Source organism: Lolium rigidum, chromosome 3 (genome assembly GCF_022539505.1).
Source record: "Lolium rigidum isolate FL_2022 chromosome 3, APGP_CSIRO_Lrig_0.1, whole genome shotgun sequence".
NCBI classification, from domain to species: Eukaryota; Viridiplantae; Streptophyta; class Magnoliopsida; order Poales; family Poaceae; genus Lolium; species Lolium rigidum.
The window spans coordinates 176,896,281-176,919,406 of record NC_061510.1 but is presented as its reverse complement, the minus strand read 5'-3'; the positions used below and the strand labels follow the sequence as shown (position 1 = coordinate 176,919,406).

General features: G+C 39.5%; 1 protein-coding gene across 2 annotated transcripts; it reads right to left on the bottom strand.

The window, feature by feature from the left end:
* Nucleotides 1-5,506, bottom strand: LOC124702742 (probable potassium transporter 16). Of its 2 annotated transcripts, XM_047234900.1 has the most exons (10): nucleotides 5,223-5,506; nucleotides 4,243-4,465; nucleotides 3,873-4,124; nucleotides 3,712-3,762; nucleotides 2,905-3,165; nucleotides 2,723-2,775; nucleotides 2,020-2,140; nucleotides 1,670-1,924; nucleotides 768-1,567; nucleotides 1-667 (listed from the first exon to the last, which is right to left on the bottom strand). In XM_047234900.1, exons 1-10 carry the CDS (start codon nucleotides 5,367-5,369, stop codon nucleotides 413-415), a joined length of 2,418 nt encoding a protein of 805 aa, XP_047090856.1. In that variant the 5' UTR covers nucleotides 5,370-5,506; the 3' UTR covers nucleotides 1-412. The 2 variants fall into 2 exon arrangements, with proteins under 2 accessions (XP_047090856.1, XP_047090855.1); XM_047234899.1 differs by having other exon boundaries at nucleotides 768-1,924.
* Between the last annotated feature and the right edge of the window lie 17,620 nt (nucleotides 5,507-23,126).

Sequence of the window (23,126 nt, the reverse complement as noted above, 5' to 3'; positions counted from 1 at the left end):
TGAATTTGATGATGCCAATAAGATTACTTCTAATAGTTACTATGAAGTAGTCTGTTGCTTAAACATGGTGCACGTTGCACTTCTTACGTTAAGTTTTTTGTACAAACAAAAAAGCAAGTATAGCCTCAGCTGGATATATACATGAACGAGATTGAATTGTTGCCAAAATGTTACAAAACAGATTTAGCACCCCCCAAAGATAATTTCCACTTATCATACCCAACACAAATTTCTTACCGAGAACGTCTCTCCGTCTAGATACAAATAGATGTTCTTGCAGTATGGTGCCTGTTTATTTCTGCCCCATAGAGTTATATGCTCGCACGCTCATCAATCCCATCAACCAACACATGAAGTCTCTCGCATGTATGGTGGCATGGTGCACATCTGCACGTCCTCTTTCTCTGCAAATTCAAATTTCATATGCGATGCAAACCTTGAGCAGTTTCCCCCGTGGAATGGAGAACATCTTCTCTCCTTTCCGAGAGTTCTTCCTGAGAAAGTTGAAGATGTAGTTTACAGCAATCTTCTTAATGAGGTTGGAGTGAGGTTTGGCCACCACTTCAGTCTCCCCAAGTATGTAAATCACACCATTATCCACCTCCCGTTGGATCACCTTTTGGTCCTCCTCAATCCTTAACATCTCCTCTAGGTTCATCTTGGCCGGCTAGTTTATGTGAAAACAAGTACTATTAGAACCGGTCAATAGTACAAGGTATGCATTGATAAGAGTAATTTGCAGCTGATGCGTGTAATTAAATTGTTACCTGAAATATTCCCAGGCGGCTGCTCATACCAACTTGATGCATTGTGAGTTCAGAGAAGGATTGGATTGGTGTAAGCATCTCCTCGGCATGGATGCCGCTGCCATGCCCCGAGTGTTTTTTGTCCCAAGAAAAGCTATCGATTCGAATGCTAGGGTAGCTCGTCCTTAGTGGCTCGGCTGTGCAGTAGAGGCTGAGGTCCCGGACATAGTATTGGAGGTACTCGACGAGAGTGGCGACGAAGTCGTTGGCCGCCTCGAGGGTGTCCCGGTATCCGTACCGAGCAACACACCGGAACACCATGCTCTCCTTGGGCTCGACCTGCCGGAAGAGGAAGCGCTCCGAGACATCGACGTGGGGGATCGGGAGGTGCTTCACCGAGATGAAGACGATGACCGAGTGGACGGTGGGGATCTTCTCGATGAGGTGAGGGAATATGGGAGGAATCCCTTGCACCAGCTCGGTGTAGAAGAGGCCGAGCCCCGGAACCCTCTTCAGGTCGTGGCGCTCCAGAAGAGTCTTCACCTCATCGGGCGACACGGTGTGCTGGAGCTCGTACTTGTAGCGTTTCACGTGCACATAGTGCCATACCATCATGATCACCATGAGAACGGCCGACATGGCCAAGGGGAAGTAGGGGCCCTGTGTGAACTTGTATAGAACCGCCGATAGGTAGATGGTCTCTGTGGACATGAAGACTGCGAAGAAGAGAGCGATCCACAAGATGTTCACTTTCCACACAAGGAGCATCACGATTGTCATCAACAGTGTTGTGATCACCATCACAAGGGCCACACATATTTCTGTACACAAGTATACGTAGTTTAGTATACTAATTATGTGCTTGTGTTGAGATTTAAAACAATACGTAAAAGGAAAAAAAAAACGCTCATGCATTTTCTTACCATGTGCTTTGGCGATGAAACCAGTTGTCCTGAAGCTTATGGTCACAATAACAGAAGCCACGCAAAGAAAGAAGTTCACTTCAGGGATGTAGAGATGGCCTGAATAGCGGCTTGACGTGTGCAGTATCTTCACCCTTGGGAAGCAGCTGAGCGTTTGTAGATGTGACATGGTCGCAAAGGCGCAGGACACCATGGCTTGGCTGCCGATGACTGAAGTGGTAAGCGCTAGGACGAACGTTGGCCAGAACAGAGTGCCTGAAATTATGGGCAAAAGTGCCGTCAGCTAAGTTTCTCATGCAGAACTTGTACAATACAGTGTTATTTTTTGAGATGTCTCGTAGATTACATACTTGGAATGGAATTGAAGAAAGCGTTTGGTACATATTGCATGTCCATGTGTTTCCTTAGGTAAGCTGCTTGCCCAATATAACTGAGCAGCACAGATGGTAGTAAGCCAAAGCTAAAGCTCAGCTGAAACATGAGAGAAGTTGTTCAGATCCATCTGCATATATATATTATAGGAAAATACTAAGATTTCCTACCATTCAGTATGTACTAGAGAAAACCTCTTCTTGCATTCATATGCCGATGGTCATAAATAAGATAATATACGCCACACTATATGGCATGACAAGTTGATGATCGATAACAGTTCTTCTACTACCCCATTCTAAAATTAATAACATTCTAGAAAGCTCCAGTCAAACTTCACTACTTTTCAGTTTTCACTACTGGCATATAATAAGGTTGTACACATATTATTTTGGTTATCCATTTTTTATTTTTAATCTTAGTAAATTTTTCATGACAGTGTTTTATAGTTCTGCAAGTTGACATACTTAGATATAAAAATATAGCCAAAGTTACATCTCATATACTATGTCCATGTATAAAAACCTCATGGAACATGGGAGTGTATCTTTATAATTTGGGCAGTCAAAGGAAATCTTCCTATCCATCTTTACCGATTCAAGTGAAAGACTTCAAAATTTGATGCAGTCAACGAATCTGTTGCCTAATCTATGCATTATCTCTGAACATAGTCTAATTTACCTGAATTGACTTTATGCTGAAGTATCCTAAATCAGCATAGAGGGCTTCTGTGCCTGTCACAAGATAACAACACAGGTAAGCTCGGCAAGTGATATTATCTTATTGTGAATGCAGTATCGACAATATATACTACTTATCACAATGCCATGCTGACTTTGTTTTGTCCCATGATATGAGCCTACCTGTAAAGCAAAGAAGGATTTCACCAAGCGAAACCCATCCTTTCTTCTTGTTTCTTCGAAAATAGTCGATGATGTATTTCGGGTTAAATGCCTTGAGTGTGCCAACATCGTACTTGATCAGGTCATAAATCCCGATCCCAGAGATGAGGAGGAGCCAAATAACAACAATTGGAGCAAACGTGTAACCAATCTTGACGGTCCCGAGGTGCTGCACCGCGAAGAAAGCCACCAAAATCCCCACTGTGATCCATACTACTTGATCTGTTCAGAAGTAACAAAATTATAAAAGGTCGTTATAGCTAGACAAAGATTTTGAACTGAATTATAAAAAATTAATTTGCAAAATCATCTTGAAAGTTGGTCAAAGTCATTTCTTCCCAGATTCTTGGGATCTTGTTGCTGGTTTTTTACTCTACCAACGGTCAGCACTGGGCTGGTTTTCAAAGTCTTATGTCAGGGTAGAGCTGGTATATATAAAACAATGAAGACTAGTTATTCGCTAAACGTGGAGAGGAATTAATGACCAGTTGAAACAGTCAGCAATTGCAACTAATTGGTTTAAACTGAACTGTCACGATTCGGAATTGTCCACAAGCCCACAAGGCGAACGTGGTCTGAGTGATACGTGGTGTGATATGTGAGAAGCAGTACCATATAGGGCAGGCTATAGCTTCCCGTTAATTAGCTGGCAAGTAACCATGTTGGTGCTGCACATTTTTCCATTTAAAATCCCCAGGTTTGTCTGAATTACGTAATTCGATTGAAATAGGGAACAAAATGCAGGTGACATATTTCTGTATTTTGTACCTGTCGTCAGATTAGGCGATCTCAGTTTGAGGCCGTTGACCGCTGACAGTACTGAAACATTCCACAAGCAAGAGTTACATTAAACAATATTATGAATAACAAAACTGAAGACCACGGAATTTTAAACAAAATATACATTCATCGGACAGAAGAGTACTTACCGGAGATGGAAGGGGTTAGAATGCTGTCGCTGATGGCGAGCGCGGTGGCGAAGATGGTGAGGAAGAAGAGCGTAAGCTTTGCTGGTTTGCTGGCCTCCAGCAGATTCTTCATCCACTGCGCTCTCCTAAATGGTGCCGACGGCTTTCTGTGACGGCTGGAGCTTGAAACGAGCTCATCCTCGGCCTGCTGGTTGGGGATGAGGGCCACCCTTGCGTAGCGCGAGATGAGCGAGTAGAGAGCAAAAGTCCCACCTAAGAATGAATAGTTGGGGACAATTCGCATCATGTTATTTCGACCGAGTTTCCAAACTGATCGACAATCATCAAATTAACGTTCAAGAATATGTGTATCAATAATAAGGCGACCCACCTTCGCCGTCGTCGTTGGCGTATAGGGCGATGAAGATGATCTTGATCAGGGCGAAGAGCAGGAAGCTGTAGATGATGAGGGAGAGGACGCCGAGGACGTCGTCCTCATGGCCGATGCCGTACTTGAAGGTGTTGGAGTAGACGTAGAGCGGCGACGTGCCGAGGTCGGCGTAGAGGATCCCCACGCACTGGAACCCCAGCCGCAACGTCCGCAGCCAGCTATCCTGTAACGTTGACAATTTCAGACATGCAAACAAGTCAATGGAAACTGTTGACTTGGATCGACGTAAAGAAGGTCTGCATAGAAGCTAGGGCCGATAAATGTAGGAACAACTTGCTAAGTCCATGTTTCCCACTAGGCAACTAGTCGCGCTCGTGTAGCAAACAACGTACGGCACGTTTACTTGTTATGCTCGTGGTCAGAAAGAGCAGTGGGAACGTCCTGCTGCCTGCGTCTTCTCTCGAGCACCATGCTCGGCAAAACACTAGCTCGCTCCTTCCATCTCGACCCAACCTCATCTCGGGTCGAAGCCCTTGGTAATAAGATATTTTGTGCCCAATTTAACGGTATGTTTTCTTGTCGATCATCGGTCGCATTGTCGGTCGTGGGTTCAGTTCTAGAGCAGCATGATGCACGGGGCAGCGCGAGTCGAGAAGAAGGAGGTTGTTACTCCCTCCATTCCATAATTCTTCTCGTGGTTTTCGTTCAAATTTGATATTTTTTAAATTTGATCTAAAACCACGATAAAAATTATGAAACGGATGGAGTACGTCTGATCGATGGGGCTAGCTGCACCAGAGGTTGAAAAAACGTCGGCGGTTCGATCGATCGATGTGCCTGAACCCAAGGAGCACGTGTGCCAGGCCCGGTGGAGATGGGTAGGAGTACTACACTACTACTCGAGAAATTCTCGAACTTGCATGATGAGGAATCCTAACAAGCAAAGCTAGTGCTAAGGGTGTTCATATATGTATACTTACCCGTCCATGGTGGCCGCCGTGTGCAGGTCTGGTGGCGTCGAGGTAGAGGGAGTCCTGCCGCTGGACGTCCACCGGCTGCACCGGCACCTCAAGATCGCCGCTGTAGGGCACGATCTCGTGGTTACTTCTTCCACTAGACATTGCCATCTCCCTCCCTCTCCTGCGCGCCGGTGCTGTTATTTTTTCTAGTGTCGCAGCTCTTACTACCTCAAGGCTGACAACGCTTTACTCTGCCATTTATAAGCAGCTCGCTCGTGTGCGTAACTGCGTATGTGGGTGGCTTGTTGCTTACGTCCCACTTTGAGCTCTGCTTATACTGCCTTTTATAAGCAAATACAGCTTGTACTGACTTGTCGTTGCACAGCAAGCTCGGAAAGTTCTCGTTTATTTTTATATATTTATTATAATTCAGTCGTCTCCCCGGAATCAGGCGGTATGTATACATACATATTCGCTGGCTGCTTTTGCGTGCTAGCTTGCTGCAACAGCTCACTAGCCACACACGTCGATCGATCGTCAATCTTGACTTACTCGACGACTCATTAATTCAGCCTGAAAGTCATGCTATGCATCGGCCGACGACAGCGCAGGGCGACGTGGCGATCAATCCACGGAGGTGCCCATAGCGCTCGCGCGCCGACTTTCATCCCAGCCCGTCTCGTGTACCGATCCATCCTTGTCGTTCTAGCTATTACGTTGCCAGGTTCAACGTATAAAGTCTTATCTTTTGGCACTATGGAGAGGTTGGACTGAAGATACCGCGTGCTATTTCGATGGTCCAATTATGGAATTGGTTTTTGGTAGGTGCTTCACAAAATAACCTATTATTGGCACTTAGAAAATAAAAAAAATGTGGATTTCACTTTTTACCCTCTAGTTATGCATTAGTGACACTAATTACCATCCCGAATAAAAATTAATGTAGATTACCTATTTTAAAAGCTTTAGACCCTTGTTTTCTAATGTGTGCTTACTGGGCAAGGTGTTAGGTCACTGGTAGAAAAAGGGCCTATCTCCCGATTGGTAAGGGCCTTTAGTCCCGGTTTTGGAACCGGGACTAACCATTCGCGACTAAAGGACCACCCAAACCGGGACTAAAGGTCCTGCCACGTGGGCTTCTAACGCGCGTCGAGAAAAATGAACTTTATTTCTAATTATTTTTCGCTCCCTTTTTTTCATTCGGGATGGTAATTTGTGACATTAATTACCATCCCGAATGAAAGTTCATGTAGAGTACCTATTTTAAAAGCTTTAGACCCTTGTTTTCTAATGTGTGCTCATTGGGCAAGGTGTTAGGTCACTCGTAGAAAAAGGGCCTATAATTTCGGTTGGTAAGGGCCTTTAGTCCCGGTTTTGGAATCGGGACTAACCATTCGGGACTAAAGACCCTCCCCTTTAGTCCCGGTTGTAAAACAAACCGGGACTAAAGGTCCCGCCACGTGGGCTTCTGGTGCGCGTCGAGAAAAATGAACTTTATTTCTAATTATTTTTGGCTCCCTCTTTTTTCCTATTTTTTTTTATAGAATTTCTAGTATTTCAATTATTTGACTAGTTTAGTCTCTAACTATACTTAATCTCTAGTCAAATTACTTACCCGTAGTCAAACTTCCCGCTCGGTCACCCATCCTCCCCACTGCTCCAGCACTAGCATGCTTAACTTCCAAGTTCCTTTCCGTCCCGCTTCCAAGTGCTTCGCGCGCATGTTGTTGATAGTAGTATCATATCAATCCTATTAACATGTTGGTCGATGTCACACTTTTCCATTGTTTGAATTACAAATAAATTTTTTAATAAACAAAACTAATGATATAATAATAATCTTATAATTTTTAATTCTTTTAAATATTAACTTTTTATTTCAAATTTTTTAATTTTTTAATTTTGAAATTTTTAATAATTTTTTGTGCCAAACGTGAAAATTTGAAAATCATAAAATTAGCCAACTTTATGGTTAAGTAATAGTAATTTTTATGCAGGATGGAATTATTTAATTTTAAATTAAAAAAATATAAAATACTAAATTTCTGGAAAAAATTAAAATCTTCCTACTTTCATATTTTCATTTGGAATTTTGAGAATCTAAAAATTAGCTAACCAGGTTCCCACGATCATTTTGATATAATATACCTTTTTTCCGACGTCGTATGCAAAAGTAAATGTCGTTTTACCTTTTTCTAAACTTTTCTTGCAAAAAAATTCGAAATTCAAATTTGTTAATTTTTCCTAATAGTAGGTTGTATAGCATGCATGAATATCAAAAGATTTATTTTTTGAATTTTCTATCATTTTCTTTTATATTGTACAGTGCTAAAAAAAGGCGATCCACGAGGGGGATGTGGAGGTGCGTGGGAAGCCAAAAAACCTAAAAATTGTTTAGTCCCGATTGGTAAAGCGAACCGGGACTAAAGGGTAGACCTTTAGTCCCGGTTGGTAACATGAACCGGGACTAAAGGTTTTTGCCCCGAAGGCAAGCTGCCGCCACCCTTTTAGTCCCGGATCGTAATACCAACCGGGACTAAAGGTTCCAAACGAACGAGGACTAAAGGCTTTCGAGGATAAACCGGGACCGATGCCCTCCGTTAGTCCCGGTTCGTTTTTAAACCGGGACTATAGCTCATAGGGGTGCTGGACAAAAGGCATGTTTTCTACTAGTGGGTGATGACAAGGATGCAAAAATACCAAAAGGATATTGAGTAATGGAACATATGGATTAAAGAAGTTTGGACACAATAGTCCATGATGCCCTCCGATATTTACATATTTTTTCGCCTCACATCGACGTATCATGTCTATCCTATCTAACAATAACAACCAAAATGCTAATTTAGGGCTAATCCGTGTTTAAAGCCTCTTGAATGTGATATGTTGGTATAAGTTCCACTAAATGGGGTAATATGTGTCACAAATAAACAATTATAGTGTAAAATGTGGAATTCACTCAATAAAAAATGTATTTTCTATGCAAGGAAAATAAAAACCCTAATATCAACATTTCTTGCCATGCCAAGATACACATTTGCATAATATGGGGTCATTTGAACAAGCTGTACCGCGATTTGATTATGACCCAGCTATCGAAAAAGCACTAAAGTGGAACATGCCATCGGCATAGCCCTATGTTGTCAAGCGTCCGTCAACAGGATGGCACCAACGCAACATGTCTGTGAGCTATGACCGACAGTGGCCCTTGTCATAGCTCTAGCTATGCCGATGGCCAAGCTACGACGATGGTTTTTATCAACCGTAGGCATCAAAGGCCTATGACGTCGGCCCTCACACAGGACCGTCGACAGCTCCCCGTTTTACTTTAGTGAGTACTCCATTTATCTCACGTTGCGGGTCCATTAAAAATCTAGATTGGCTTCACGTGTGTGCTGCGTCCGTGGATATGTGCCTACCCCGGCCGTTGGATTACAAGCCTGCGGTTAACAAGTACGGCATACGTTAATTTATTTTTTGAAATGGAAGTCGAACTCCTCGCGCCTCTGCATCAAAATGATGCACGCAAACTTACTACTTAGGAAAAGAGACACGCCCACTTATGAAAAGTTGGATCGAATTTTGGTAAGTATTGTGTGGGAACAAAAATACCCACTTATCACTTTGAGTGCGATGATTCGAGGAGAGTAATTTGATTACACACCACTTCTAATCAACTCAAGAGATGCAACCATGTGGGCAATATTAAATCTCACTTTTCATTTGAACTATCATGGTTGTGTCGAGATGGTTTTATGACATGGTAAAGAAAAAATGGAACTCTATTCATTTTGGTAATAATCCGGTAGAAAATGGCAGCATAAAACTATACATCTTAGGTAATTTCTACGGCGTTGTCTTGAAAACATAAGTGGCTTCTATCAAAACAAAATAAGAAATATTTCTTGTTTTGATCGATGAGCTCGATACCGAAGTTGAATCGATTCCTCTAAGCGTAGCCGAGGGGGTTGCAAATACGCAAGCCTATGACTATCTTGCTAAACATAGGCGCGAAGTGGAGACCAATTGGGTTTAACTTGCAAAGGTGAAGCATGTTCAAGAGGGTGGCAATAACACGAAGTATTTTTACCTAATAGCTAACCAAAAAAATAGAAAGAAGAGAAAAATATTCTAGTTAGAATAGGATTAAGGAACTATAGTTGGAGAGGTTAATTTAGAAGTCCTCGGTACTGAATATTATATGAAATTGTTGGAGGCACCGGACCCGAATAATTTCTCGGTGATTGAGGAGTATAATGATGATATTCCAAAGTTATGAGATGTGGAGAATGGTATAATAACTATTTAATTTTCTAAGAAGGAATATTGGAGGCGATATCTCAAATGGAACACAATAAAACTCTGTTTAGACGGTTTCCTTGCTGAGTTTTATCAATGGTTCTGGGATGTGATCAAATCTGATTTAATGGAAATGTTTCCACAATTGCAATTTGGTTATTTGCCTTTTTTTAATTGAATATTAGTGTCATTACATTTCCGCCAAAAAAAGAGGATCCCTCTTGAATTGAACAATATAGGCAAATATTTCCATTGAATGCTAGTTTAAAATATTTACGAATGTTGGAACTAATAGTATTACGACTATTATGTTGCGAGATTCAACATATGAACTCTATCTTTGGCGATATGGATAGGTTCGACTAACGCTACCCTGGTCTACTTGTGGATGTACAAATCATTTTTTCTCATAGGTGTAGATATACCCACTAGTCAAAAATTATATTTCAAAATGTTCAAATTGTTTGAAAGTAATATTCGGTCGTACACTTCTAAGGGTACTTTGACCCTATGTGTTTTTTCGTCAATTAATAAAAGCTCTATCGACTAATGTTTCCATTGAGCTTATACGAAGGAATATTCTATAGGTAATTTTGTATTACATTTATTGGATTCAAGTGTGGAGGCCATGAAGATAATGATATACCTTAAATATTGGCATCAAGATCATAGATTTGAGGAGGATAATATGATATGAATAAGAATAATAAATGAAGATGGAGTTCTTGTGTGAAACTCAATTTGGCCGTGCTCTAACTTATGTGTTAAGAAATGAATGATTAAGATATTATGATAGAGCACGAAGAGATAAAAGATAACTTGAGAAGATCATGCTGGAAGATTGCCGTCCATTTGGTGATAATGAACAGGTGAAGATGTGCCTTGATGAAGGTATCCATAGTGGTGTATGCGGGAGAAAATTATGAATCTTTACGAAGCAACAATGATCAAGTGATGCATTCTGGCTTGAATGTATCTTCAAGTGTAGTCATCAGGATTAAGCGGGATACGTAAGGCAAAGGTATAACCTTACTAAGATTTCCTTTTACTCATCAGAACGTGGTTACTGGGAGACCGGGTTATAGTATAGACAGCTGCAATATCAAGAGGGTCTTTTGGTTGGGAGACTTGATCACATCCTCTCTGCATCCCTTATTATTGTTGCTTCTTGGTATTTCTCTATGTGGGGTTCTTGAACTGGTTGCTATCCTTTCAACAAGCTCAAATTCATCAAAAAACGAAATTCATATGTATTTTTTATTGTGTTTTCGAGTTTGGACGTTTTTACGGGTTCTTGGGTTGGACAGGTTTCACTTCTTAAATTGTGTAGAAATATCCTGTGATGATTCCTAATATTTCCAATAAAATTGGTTTTATCTCAGTTGGAGTTCGCAAACATAGTTAAAGCTTAAGTACTTTTCAGGAAACTGCAGTTTGGGAAGCCTCTGAGAAATCTTGCAATGTTGGGCTCCCCGCTGATTCGTTCGGCGGTGCTCGAGGGTCCTATGTCGGTGCCCGCCGAAGTGATATACTGCACGACCTTTCGGGTAAGGATCGACAACCCATCATCCAGTCCGACGCAGGCACTAGAGCCAGCCCGGCCCGCTAGTCTGCTTCCGCAGCCAACTGCCAGTAAATCCATCCTATATAGGATTGATTTACTAGCCAGGTTTTCCAAAAGATCGATATGATGGCAGGAGGCTAGTCACTGTATTTATACTAGCATAATACCCGTACGTTGCTACGGATGAACCAAACCACAGTGACGAAGCTACACATAACTTATGTAGTTAACAGACTACACGGTATTTTTAGCTATATAAGAAGAAATCATGTGAAAATAATATTTTTTTTATATAAATACATAATATTTAACTACACATTTTTTATTTGCCTACACAAATCTTACACATGTTTATGTCTTGATTTATGTGTTCTGAAATGTATATGAAATTGATTTTGCCTTTGCCATGTTATGAACTTGCTACTGGAGGGAAGAAAAGATACTTCGCAATTGATTTTATGGGGAGGTTGCTGCAACGGTTTATATTTTTCTTACAAATTCACTCTCTCATCGATATCTATCCCTCTTTTTTCCTCGTCTTTTGCTCTTTGAAAATAAAACTTTTATTCTTTCATTTATTTTTTCTTTTTTCTAATGGATATTTGGAAAAAAAATTAAAACATTTGGGAAAAAAAATTAGAAGAAAATAGTGAGGCAGCAAATCGTGTGTACTGTACATGCAAAAAAATTGTTTAAATTTTCTGAGACTTAGAAATATGTATGTAAAGTACAACGGGTTCATATGTACCTTACCCATTGTGTACTTTGAAGGCTGTCAGGGCGACGCATTTTCGGACGTCCAAAAGTGGTCGCGATCGTTCGTTTGCGTCGCCCGCGGATATATTTTCTCCGCGCATCCGTTTGCGTCTGGGTGTGCTCCCAGCGGGGTGACCCATTTTTAGATTTTCAAATATTTAAAAAGCATATAAACTACTACATAGAAACTATACAAAGTAGTTGTAAAAACCTAGACTACTTGCTGCCCGACCGTCCGGCCCCGTCGTTGCGTCCCTCCCTCGTCTGCTTCTCCGCCGCCTGCCGTGCGGCCGCTAGAACTCGGTGCGCTGCCGCGTCTTCTAGCAGGCACAGCCGCAGTCTCGTGTTCGCGGCGTAGTCCTTGAGCGTCTCGAAGCAGTCGACTAACGCCCTCTGCTCCACCGCTTTCTCCTCCGGGGTAGGCGCATGTAATATCCCAGGTAATGGGGTTACAAAAATAGAGGAAACAGATGTGTGCATTGCATTCATGCATAGAAAATCTGGGGAATTTTCGCGCTTTAAAGAAAAACTGTCACAGTAACTGAAGTTTCACTTGACCTTGGTGGAATTGAAGTAGCTCATCAAGTCAAGTGCTATAAACCTCAGTGTGATCTTTGTTAAAACCTGTTTTGGGTAGAGATGATTTGATCTAAGGGGTTAGATCAAATGGAATTAAAACCAACACAAGAACATATGAATCAAGGATCAACTACTTGATCTTATGAAATATCACAACAGGGTATTCCTTGCCATAATATAAGAACATCTGTTCAATTACAAACCAAGTATGAACAAAATGGAGAAACCATTCTTGACCTATCTTTTCCATGTCTTAAGCTAATTCTTGAACCTACCATGAACCTCATGGTATTCATTATATTTCAATCTTGGAAACATGACATGGAGATCAACTCTAGAAATATGTATTCTTCTCTATTCCACATTATTAAGCACCAAACCTAGAGAGGTGAGAGTTCTACTATAATTATTAGAGAAGCAATAATAAACCTTGAGCTAAACCTTGGATATACATCCAAGTATTCAAATAATCATCTCTAAGAGAAACCCTAGGATATTATCCAAGACAATTCCTAGAGAGATAAACCCTTTATATATAACATAGACATTGATGATCACATCAATCTCTATAGAGCCTAACCTTAGGTTAGTATTAAAGTCCTTCCCAAATGAGTGAGACCATTCATACTAATCCAAGATTTACCTATTTAAGAATAAAGGACAACCTTTGAACTAAAGTATTAGGAGATTAGCCATTTCATCTTGGAGTGGTGAGACAACCTAATACCACATGGGATAATACCATAGCTATGAATTGATAAGGTAAGGAGGAGATTAATTCAACCAAGATACCCAAGTGGAGTTATAGACTTGATACCTATTGAGATATTTTGAATACACCATAAACCCTAGAATAAACCATTCCTTTATAAGAGAGCCCAAGCTATGGTGTTACACTTAAGTAGTTGAGGCAACACTTGAATGTGAGGAAGAGAACTATCCATATACCATATGATTATATCATCCTTGATCAAGTAAAACCCTAACTTAATATCTCAGGCATTATCCTGGCATATAAGTTATTGAGACAACCATAGTATGTCCATCCTAGAAAGTTAAATAGAAGTGTTATACCTTAATTGACCAAGATAACACTTGATTTTAGAAGTGAGAACCTCATTTAATGTGAGATAACTTAGGAAGCCAAACCTTGATAAATATAAATTGTGTAGTGATCATAAACCCTAAGAACTTGAAGTAGAAGATATAAGCCCATAAGAAAAGCTTAGAGTTAAAGCCTATAATATATATGGTGAGAAACCATTCATCATTATAACCAAAGTTAACTATAAAAAGAATTATAGCTACTTTAGTTACTTTAAACAATAGATTAAGAATATAATAGAAATCCATTGGTATAAGATAAAAACCAATTCTCAAGTCCTTATTAATTAAAGGGAGAACAGAAACAATTAAACCACTAACCATATTACCTTGGTTAGGGGAGATGAAAACCTAGCAAATGCAATATGGTGTCATCTCAACTCTATAACCTAGAATTAAATCTCAACCCTAGTTGAGTATCACTTGGGTGATCACAAATAAAACCTAAACCACAATTAAGATTCAAACCATGTATCATTAGGTAAATATAATTAGAACCCTAATGGTTCATTAATTAAATCCAATGTTTCAATTATAAAACATAAGAACCACCTAATGCTAAGTTTTATAATTAAACCATATGTGTAGTGATCAATCATTTATCTTTGTAAACAAGATAAACCATGATGGAAACAATCCCTACCGAGATACTTTCAAATGAAGTGATGGTATTAACCTTAATAAGGGGGTTATACTAGAAATGATAAAACCCTAATAAAAATGAGCTCACATAAAATCCTATGCAAGGGACAAAGTCCTCAAATAGAAACCAAGACATAATAACAATCTCTAAAATACTTTGGGATGAAAGTATCAACTCTCATAATTCTAAACAGAATGGATTGCATAATAAAAAGTGAATTAAAGTGAAAATATAAGTTTATGTCCAAATGTTATTTCAAAGAAGACACTAATATGAAAAATAATCTCTTCTAAAATAATTGTTCCAATAGAATACTGGTAGGAAAGTCAGGAAACTAAATCTAGATTGAATTTGAATAATTGAAAGAGTCGTAAAAATAAACAAAACTCAAATATGAATTTAAATGGATATATATAAAGCAGGGAAATAAAAACAGAAATGAAAAATAGGAGAAAAACTTACCCGGACGTGGCAACCCACCGGAAGCCCATCGGCAATAGCCTAGCAAGCAGCCCACCAGGCCAACCCAACCCAAATCACATACCGATTCACCTCGCTTTAAGAATCGTGCAAGACGATTGTCTTCGTCTTCCCCCGCATGGACGCCACCGCGACGACGTGCACGGTTTTGCCGGCCACCTCCTCGTCGAGGATAAGGGCAGGCGGACGCCAAGGACCAAGTCAGGGGTGCCATAATCTCTCTCGCGTCCACCGCATCCAAAACCGCCAAGATTCGTGCCCAGTGGTAGCACCAACGTCGTTGTGCATCCCGGCCGGTCGTCGCCGTCGTGTCGACGTCGCCGACCTCCCCGTGAGCTATAAAACCGCACCAAACATCATCAGAGAACCCTAATGCCTCTCCGCTCACTCCATTGCTCTCCGAACCTCTCCAATTTCCGCCACCGTCTCACAGTAGCCGCCGGAGTCAAGGAAGAACCCGACGACTGGAGCCGTCCCAGCATCCGAGAGGAGGTCCTGGAGATGCGCCGGAGTCTGGTGATCAATCTGGTGGAAGGAATCGAGCTGGGGAGATCCCGAAGCCTCCAATCATCCGTTCCCTTTCCGCCGGTATACCGCGGGGAAATGGAAATCGCCGTCGTCTTCGTCTCCGATTGCCTTCCCCGACCATCTGTGAAGCATCACGGTGAGCTAGCGCACCTCCCAAGCCCTTAATTGCTCCGAATCATAGCCTGTAGCTCACAGTAGCTAGTTGGCCGGATTTGCTCCGCCGCGGGCTTGTTCTCCGGCGAAGCTCCGGTGGCCATTCGGGAAAACCAGCATCACCACGGTACTCAGCGTGTCGTGGGGGTCCGATAGAGCCTAGCCGCGCGTCCGTGGGCGCCGAAATCGGCGGCGCCGCCACGGACGAGACTTCGCCGGCGTTTAACCGCCGGTGGGAAGACGTGTCTCGTGGAACCCTGGTCAATTTGACCTGGTCAGCGTTCCATCTGGCAGCTGACGTGGCCTAAGGCCCACCAGTCAGCCTCTGGGGGTAGAATAACCCGGGTATATCTAGTATATCTTGTTTTTAAATTTCAAATTCATAATTGCTGCAACTTCAAATGAATTTAGAAAATTCAATTTAAGTCAGAAAAATTTAAATGAGATACCAAAATTCTTAGAAAAGAAAACTTTATCCAATAAAAATATAATATGAAATTTTTATTTTCAATAAAAATTCAATTATTTAATACTTATTAAATGAGCCTTTTCTTCAATTCCTAATTGAATTAAAATTCAATAATTAGGAAAAACTTTCTAAAATAAATAAAAACCAGTAAGAAAATAAAGAAAACATTTAAGCTAATTTTCTTTAATTGTTATTTTGTTAAATATTTATTAGTGGAAATTTAAACCCTAATTGATAATTACCCTAATTATTAATTATCCGAAAATAATAAAATGCCAAATCCAAAATTAATTTTATTTCAAAGTTATTAATAACTTCCATCTTAAAGTGAAGTTATTAATTCAAGAACTTTAGGGTATTTAGAAACCCTAAATTCATATGTAATAGAACCAAGAACTCATCATGTTATGTGGAACCCTAAAACCCTAATTCAATTAGGAACCTTAGCTCCACTACTTCATATGAACCCTAAATTATTCCCAAACATAAACCCTAAGTAACATGTGATCATGTTACTTCATTAGTAACCATAGATTCATATTTAGCAACTTAATGCCTGATCAAATCCACATAACATATGGGAACCCTATCACAACTAATTAGCATCCCATGGGTTCATCTTAATCAACCCTAGTTCCTATCACAAGGATCTCATCTTAATTAACCTTAACTAACATCACATCATTGTGATGAACTCCAATAGCAACCATGGTAATATTAACATCATATCCCATACACACTAAACCCTATTAGTGTGGGATAATTATTAACATCCTATCTAGGAAATCAACATCCCTTACTGAGTGAATCCATTGGCTAATACAAGACAACCTCAACCTTAATTGCTATACTTCTTATTATTTAAGAAATATGTTCTTCAAAAGTTATTCTTTTGAAGAAAATAAGAAATCATCACCAACCCTGCTTATAAGGACCTATAAACCCTAGCCAGCTATCGCTAGCAAGATAAAACAACCCTGACAACAACCATGTATAATAAATTGCTTAGGATGCCTAGGCTTATCTTAACCCTACAAGCCCTAGGTGTTGATGAATCCAACTTTGTTGGGATCCATCTAATACCTATTCCAAGCAACTACATGCAGCCATAGTCAACCATAGAAAACCACCCACTTAATTATCATACCTGTTCTTTATTAAAGAACATGTTCTTCAAAAGTTATTCTTTTAAAGTATATGATAATTAATCATTAACCATACCATCTAGTACTAAAACTGACCACTATTCTTTACTTGATAACATTATGTCAATTATCATTCTTTGTGTGCTCAATTGATTACTATGCTTTATTATCTACCTATTGATAATACCAAGTAATCACACATGAACAAGAACCTTGTATGTGAATCACTCTAAAAGTGCAACACAACCTAAACCAATCATTACAACTCACTGATCCTAAATCATCGGGATTAGGTCACGCTTAGAGCGATTGCATCTCATTCTTATGCATTATTGCATCTTTGCCAATCTTTTAAACATCGTCCTTACCGGACGATGATGCTATTTCAGAATTTGGAGTTACTACGTATCGACGACCTTGCCTGCATAATCTTGCAGTCAAGAAAGGCAAGTTCATCACTTGCTCATGTCATTTGAGTATTTTTATCAAATTACTTGCAAAGTATTATGGTTATCACTATTGCACAAAAATCAAAAACCACTACTTTCATAACTATGAATATGACTATGTGGTGGGCAATGGAACCATGGATTGTGTTGATATGGTGGAGGTTCCATTGCACGGGCTTATATCCATCTAGGATTAAACAACAAATGTCGCCAGTGATTCTTGTGCCGTAATATCCGTGTTAACCATAAGATCCGGAGTGGGACGGAGTAGTCAAAAGTGTTTCCACCTCTCGTTCATCAACGGATGCGCTTTACCGTAGACACTTGTATCCGTCGGGGCAAGCGGTGGGCTGGGGAAGCCTTAAGTCCCCACGGCATAGTCCGTAGACACTTGTCGCTCGAAGTGCAAGCGGTGGGCTGGGGAAGCCTAAAGTCCCCACGGTATTGCGGTCTATGATGGGTTGCAGCTACCGGCGAAGGAGTTTGGTTCGATCCCAAACTGTTGTCGTGGTCGGGGTCCATCCTTAAGTGGTATAAGAGGACCGACGAGGACCCAGGGTCGGGGTATGCAACAAAGGGTGGGTGTTCGAGGTAGCGGAGGAACATGATTGGCTAGACCTTATACCGGGCCTCACACCATAGGAAGTGTGGACGAGAACATGACTCGGTTGGCACCAAGGTTAAGATCTCTTATGGGTAAAGCAACACACCTCTGCAGAGTGTAAAGAACCGTGACCTGTCACTCCTCGTTCCGGGATATGGAACTGCGAACGCGGCCGGAAAGGAACTCCATGAAGTTCTAGTAAACCGGTGAAGGCTGACGGACATAGTTCTTCTGAATAAAAGCAACCTTTTGAAGAAATGATTATGAAAACTTGCATTGGTATTAGACTTTCTGGTCTAATGCTGTAGCTAGTGCATTAAACACCTCTTTCCTATAATGAACTTGTTGAGTACGCTCGTACTCATCCCACTCTTAAATCCCCTGCTTAGATATGGAGTCAACGAAGGAGGATCTACAGTACAACTCGAAGGTCGAGGAGTCAACAGCTACTTCAAGAGACAGGAACCTGTCAGAGGAGTCCAATACCACATCCAACAAGAAGAAAACCTAGTTTAGCCATAGAAGGGAACTAGATTCCTCAACCTAGCTCCTATTTAGCTAGAATCTATTCACAGCCTCTAGAGTTAGTTAAATACTCTACAAATAGAGTTCGTGTTAAGACTAGACTACGAGTCGTTCTTCTGGAGTTTATTTGCAGTTTACCTCATTGTAAAGTAGGAGGCTGTGATGATCTTATGTAACGTAGTCATTGTTGTAATTCTATAGACATGCCTTGGACCCGCATATGTTTCGTTGTACCACTCGAGCGATATAATACTAGTGGAACGGTGTTTCATTGGTGTTATATCGGACTTGCATACTACACCATGCAAGTGGTATGTCGGGTCACCACAGCTTGGTATCGGAGCAAATGCTTTGACCTTAGGATTAAAACCCTTTAAAGGAGACCTATAGGATTGGTAGTGTCTATAGGAAGTTGTCTTAGCTAAACCAAATACTTCTTATGACTTGAGATGGATATTCACTTGAGAATAATCCCGACACACTTGAGTCAACATTTCTTACTTAACTTACAAAGATAAAGTAAAGTTAGTCAGCTAATCCCAAACATGTAGTACACAAATAAGTCCTTAAAACAATAGATGAGTAGATCACAGTTGGTATACAATACATGGTAGTCCAAAGAGAGGATACAACCATAAGGAAGATATCCTATTGGAAGATGTGTACCAACACATGTTATGGTTAAGTAAGAATTAATCCAGACCTGTAATAGGAGTAATATTAAGTGATAAAGATAAGTATATAAGGAAGATATTCTGCTAGAAGGTGTATACCAAGAGAGGTAATGGGTAAGTAAAAATTTATCTAGACATATGAAACAATTGATAGTAAGTGATAACTATGAGGCATATGAGGTAGTATAGACCATGATGAGTCAATCATGGGAAATAAGGAAGAGTGATAGGAATAATATATGTCTACTTACATGGTAGAGTAGCTAATCATATATGATTCACCTGAGAATCATTATGTGATGGAATAGAACATCATAAATACTTAGAAGAAATACAATAAGAAGCCAGACATTAGTGCAAGAATTGTGTTCCAAAAATATGGGAAGTGTGCCAAGCACATCATGACCATATGCTTATGGTAGAAACATTTAGAAGTATAGGAACTATATCCTAATAAATATGTATTCAGAGTAACCATATTAGAACTAGAGGTATCATACAAAATAGTCCTCAATAGCATTTATATATGGTATAATATTAAGTTAAGTAGTACTTCCAAAGAAAATTAGGTTAACCTTAATTATCCTAGACCACTTTGTTTCAAGTTTATCTCATTGCAAATGTGCAATTAAGGTAAATGTTGAGATAAATAGTAGAAATCCCCATATTCGTGCTAAGTATCACGATATAAACCTATCTTATGTGGTGTTATATACTACACATCTCAGCCTGATATTTCGAGATGTCTTACTTAAACTAGTATATTCAGGCTTATGATGGTGTGTACTATAAACACAAAGCTGAATCTTCTTGGATTTTATTGGATTTTCATTGTTTGACTAGATCCATACATGAAGTTTGACTTTGATACGCAAATGCATGTTGCAATATCAAGTTCTTACTTGATGCTATAGATCTAGAGGGTAATGGTATTCGTGTGAGGAAGTGACGAATTCTGGAAGATTCTGAAGACAAGATGAAGGTGCATCAGAAAAAGGAAGAAAAGTTGTGGGAAGTAACCGCAATACTCTAAATAAAGGATCAATCAAAACTCATGCTTTACCTCAACAGAGGAGTACTTTTGTACATAAGAAGCCTGAGGTAAGAAATATGATGACTATGGAGAAGTAGAAGTAGAACCATCATCATTATGGAAGAGGGAATGCATGGGAAATCACTTAGGATACTATATTCATAGTGTCAGCTAGTGGTTTTTCTGCAAAATAAACCCTGAATGAAGGAAGATGATTTAGGAAACTATAGCAGATATAAGAAGAACATAGTTGATATCAGAAGACCACAATTGGTATAGTATCAATACTGCGAGATAAAGTAGAAGATGTCTCGTCCAGTTGATCAGAACCTATAATAGAATCCATTTTTTAGATATCAAATAGCCACAGTTGGTATAATAACCACAGCTGGTATCAGTTGGTATTACAAATAGTCCACGATTTAATTATTTGAAACAAAAGTTTGTGAACAAATAAAAATCTTGTTAGCCAAATAGCTAGATCTTTAATCATTTAGTCAAAGGATTCACATTGGATGTCCACGATTGAGTGGATACACCACAAAGATTCTTCGTAAAACCATAGAGGAATATAAATCATAAACTAGACTTAGACCAATATTCTAATCATAAGTCCAATACTTGGAAGTAAAGGAGTTGAAGACCATAAGAAAACTCTAAGGGGTAGAGTAAAGATTGAGTTTTATGCACAATGACTCAATACTTTGAGCAAGATAGAAGAAGAAGGTCTGAACTGAGAGGAAGTTCGATCTTATTCTCATAAGATTAACGAACACCACTTTCAGAAGGATGTCAGCCCAGAAGCCGAGATTTATACCTCGAGGAAGTATGAAGTGGACTATAACTTAAGAAAGTAAGTAATATTTACCCAGAAGTACAATAGCTCAAGTCAGCTCAGTTTAATGAAGTTGGACGAAGAAAATACCATATACCAAATACAGCTCAAGAAGGCCAAAGACTGAAGTAGATTGACCATACCAAAACTAAAGTCTATTTGAAAGATTCCTTTCATGGAACCTAAATAATCCAAAATACTTATAGGTATCAATTATAAACCATGATTGGTGGACTAAATGAATCTAACCCATTCTTAGAGGAATAAACCATCATGATCATTTCCATGGTAAGTACCTTACCAAGTACCATTATTGCACTTTTGGTAGTAAGGGAAAACAAAGACCTATTTAGCATTAGGAGTTTATTATCAAATTAGCCTTCAAATAAGACCAGCAGCACCAGAAGAAGTCTCAATCATTGAATCTTCAATGAGAAAGGAAACAAGCTTATAGAGTTGGAAGAAATCAAAGAACCAAAGTAAGAACCATGGTTCAGAGACAAACCCTAATGGATTCCAGGAAGAATCTGGACAAGGGATATATTCAATTATATCTAGTGAGATCAATATGGAGTTCGAGAAAAGTGGCAGTCAATACAAGTCAGAACCACACTCCGAAACGTGAGAGAGATCAAACTTCGAGGACGAAGTTTAGTTTAAGGGGTAGAGACTGTAATATCCCAGGTAATGGGGTTACAAAAATAGAGGAAACAGATGTGTGCATTGCATTCATGCATAGAAAATCTGGGGAATTTTCGCGCTTTAAAGAAAAACTGTCACAGTAACTGAAGTTTCACTTGACCTTGGTGGAATTGAAGTAGCTCATCAAGTCAAGTGCTATAAACCTCAGTGTGATCTTTGTTAAAACCTGTTTTGGTTAGAGATGATTTGATCTAAGGGGTTAGATCAAATGGAATTAAAACCAACACAAGAACATATGAATCAAGGATCAACTACTTGATCTTATTAAATATCACAACAGGGTATTCCTTGCCATAATATAAGAACATCTGTTCAATTACAAACCAAGTATGAACAAAATGGAGAAACCATTCTTGACCTATCTTTTCCATGTCTTAAGCTAATTCTTGAACCTACCATGAACCTCATGGTATTCATTATATTTCAATCTTGGAAACATGACATGGAGATCAACTCTAGAAATATGTATTCTTCTCTATTCCACATTATTAAGCACCAAACCTAGAGAGGTGAGAGTTCTACTATAATTATTAGAGAAGCAATAATAAACCTTGAGCTAAACCTTGGATATACATCCAAGTATTCAAATAATCATCTCTAAGAGAAACCCTAGGATATTATCCAAGACAATTCCTAGAGAGATAAACCCTTTATATATAACATAGACATTGATGATCACATCAATCTCTATAGAGCCTAACCTTAGGTTAGTATTAAAGTCCTTCCCAAATGAGTGAGACCATTCATACTAATCCAAGATTTACCTATTTAAGAATAAAGGACAACCTTTGAACTAAAGTATTAGGAGATTAGCCATTTCATCTTGGAGTGGTGAGACAACCTAATACCACATGGGATAATACCATAGCTATGAATTGATAAGGTAAGGAGGAGATTAATTCAACCAAGATACCCAAGTGGAGTTATAGACTTGATACCTATTGAGATATTTTGAATACACCATAAACCCTAGAATAAACCATTCCTTTATAAGAGAGCCCAAGCTATGGTGTTACACTTAAGTAGTTGAGGCAACACTTGAATGTGAGGAAGAGAACTATCCATATACCATATGATTATATCATCCTTGATCAAGTAGAACCCTAACTTAATATCTCAGGCATTATCCTGGCATATAAGTTATTGAGACAACCATAGTATGTCCATCCTAGAAAGTTAAATAGAAGTGTTATACCTTAATTGACCAAGATAACACTTGATTTTAGAAGTGAGAACCTCATTTAATGTGAGATAACTTAGGAAGCCAAACCTTGATAAATATAAATTGTGTAGTGATCATAAACCCTAAGAACTTGAAGTAGAAGATATAAGCCCATAAGAAAAGCTTAGAGTTAAAGCCTATAATATATATGGTGAGAAACC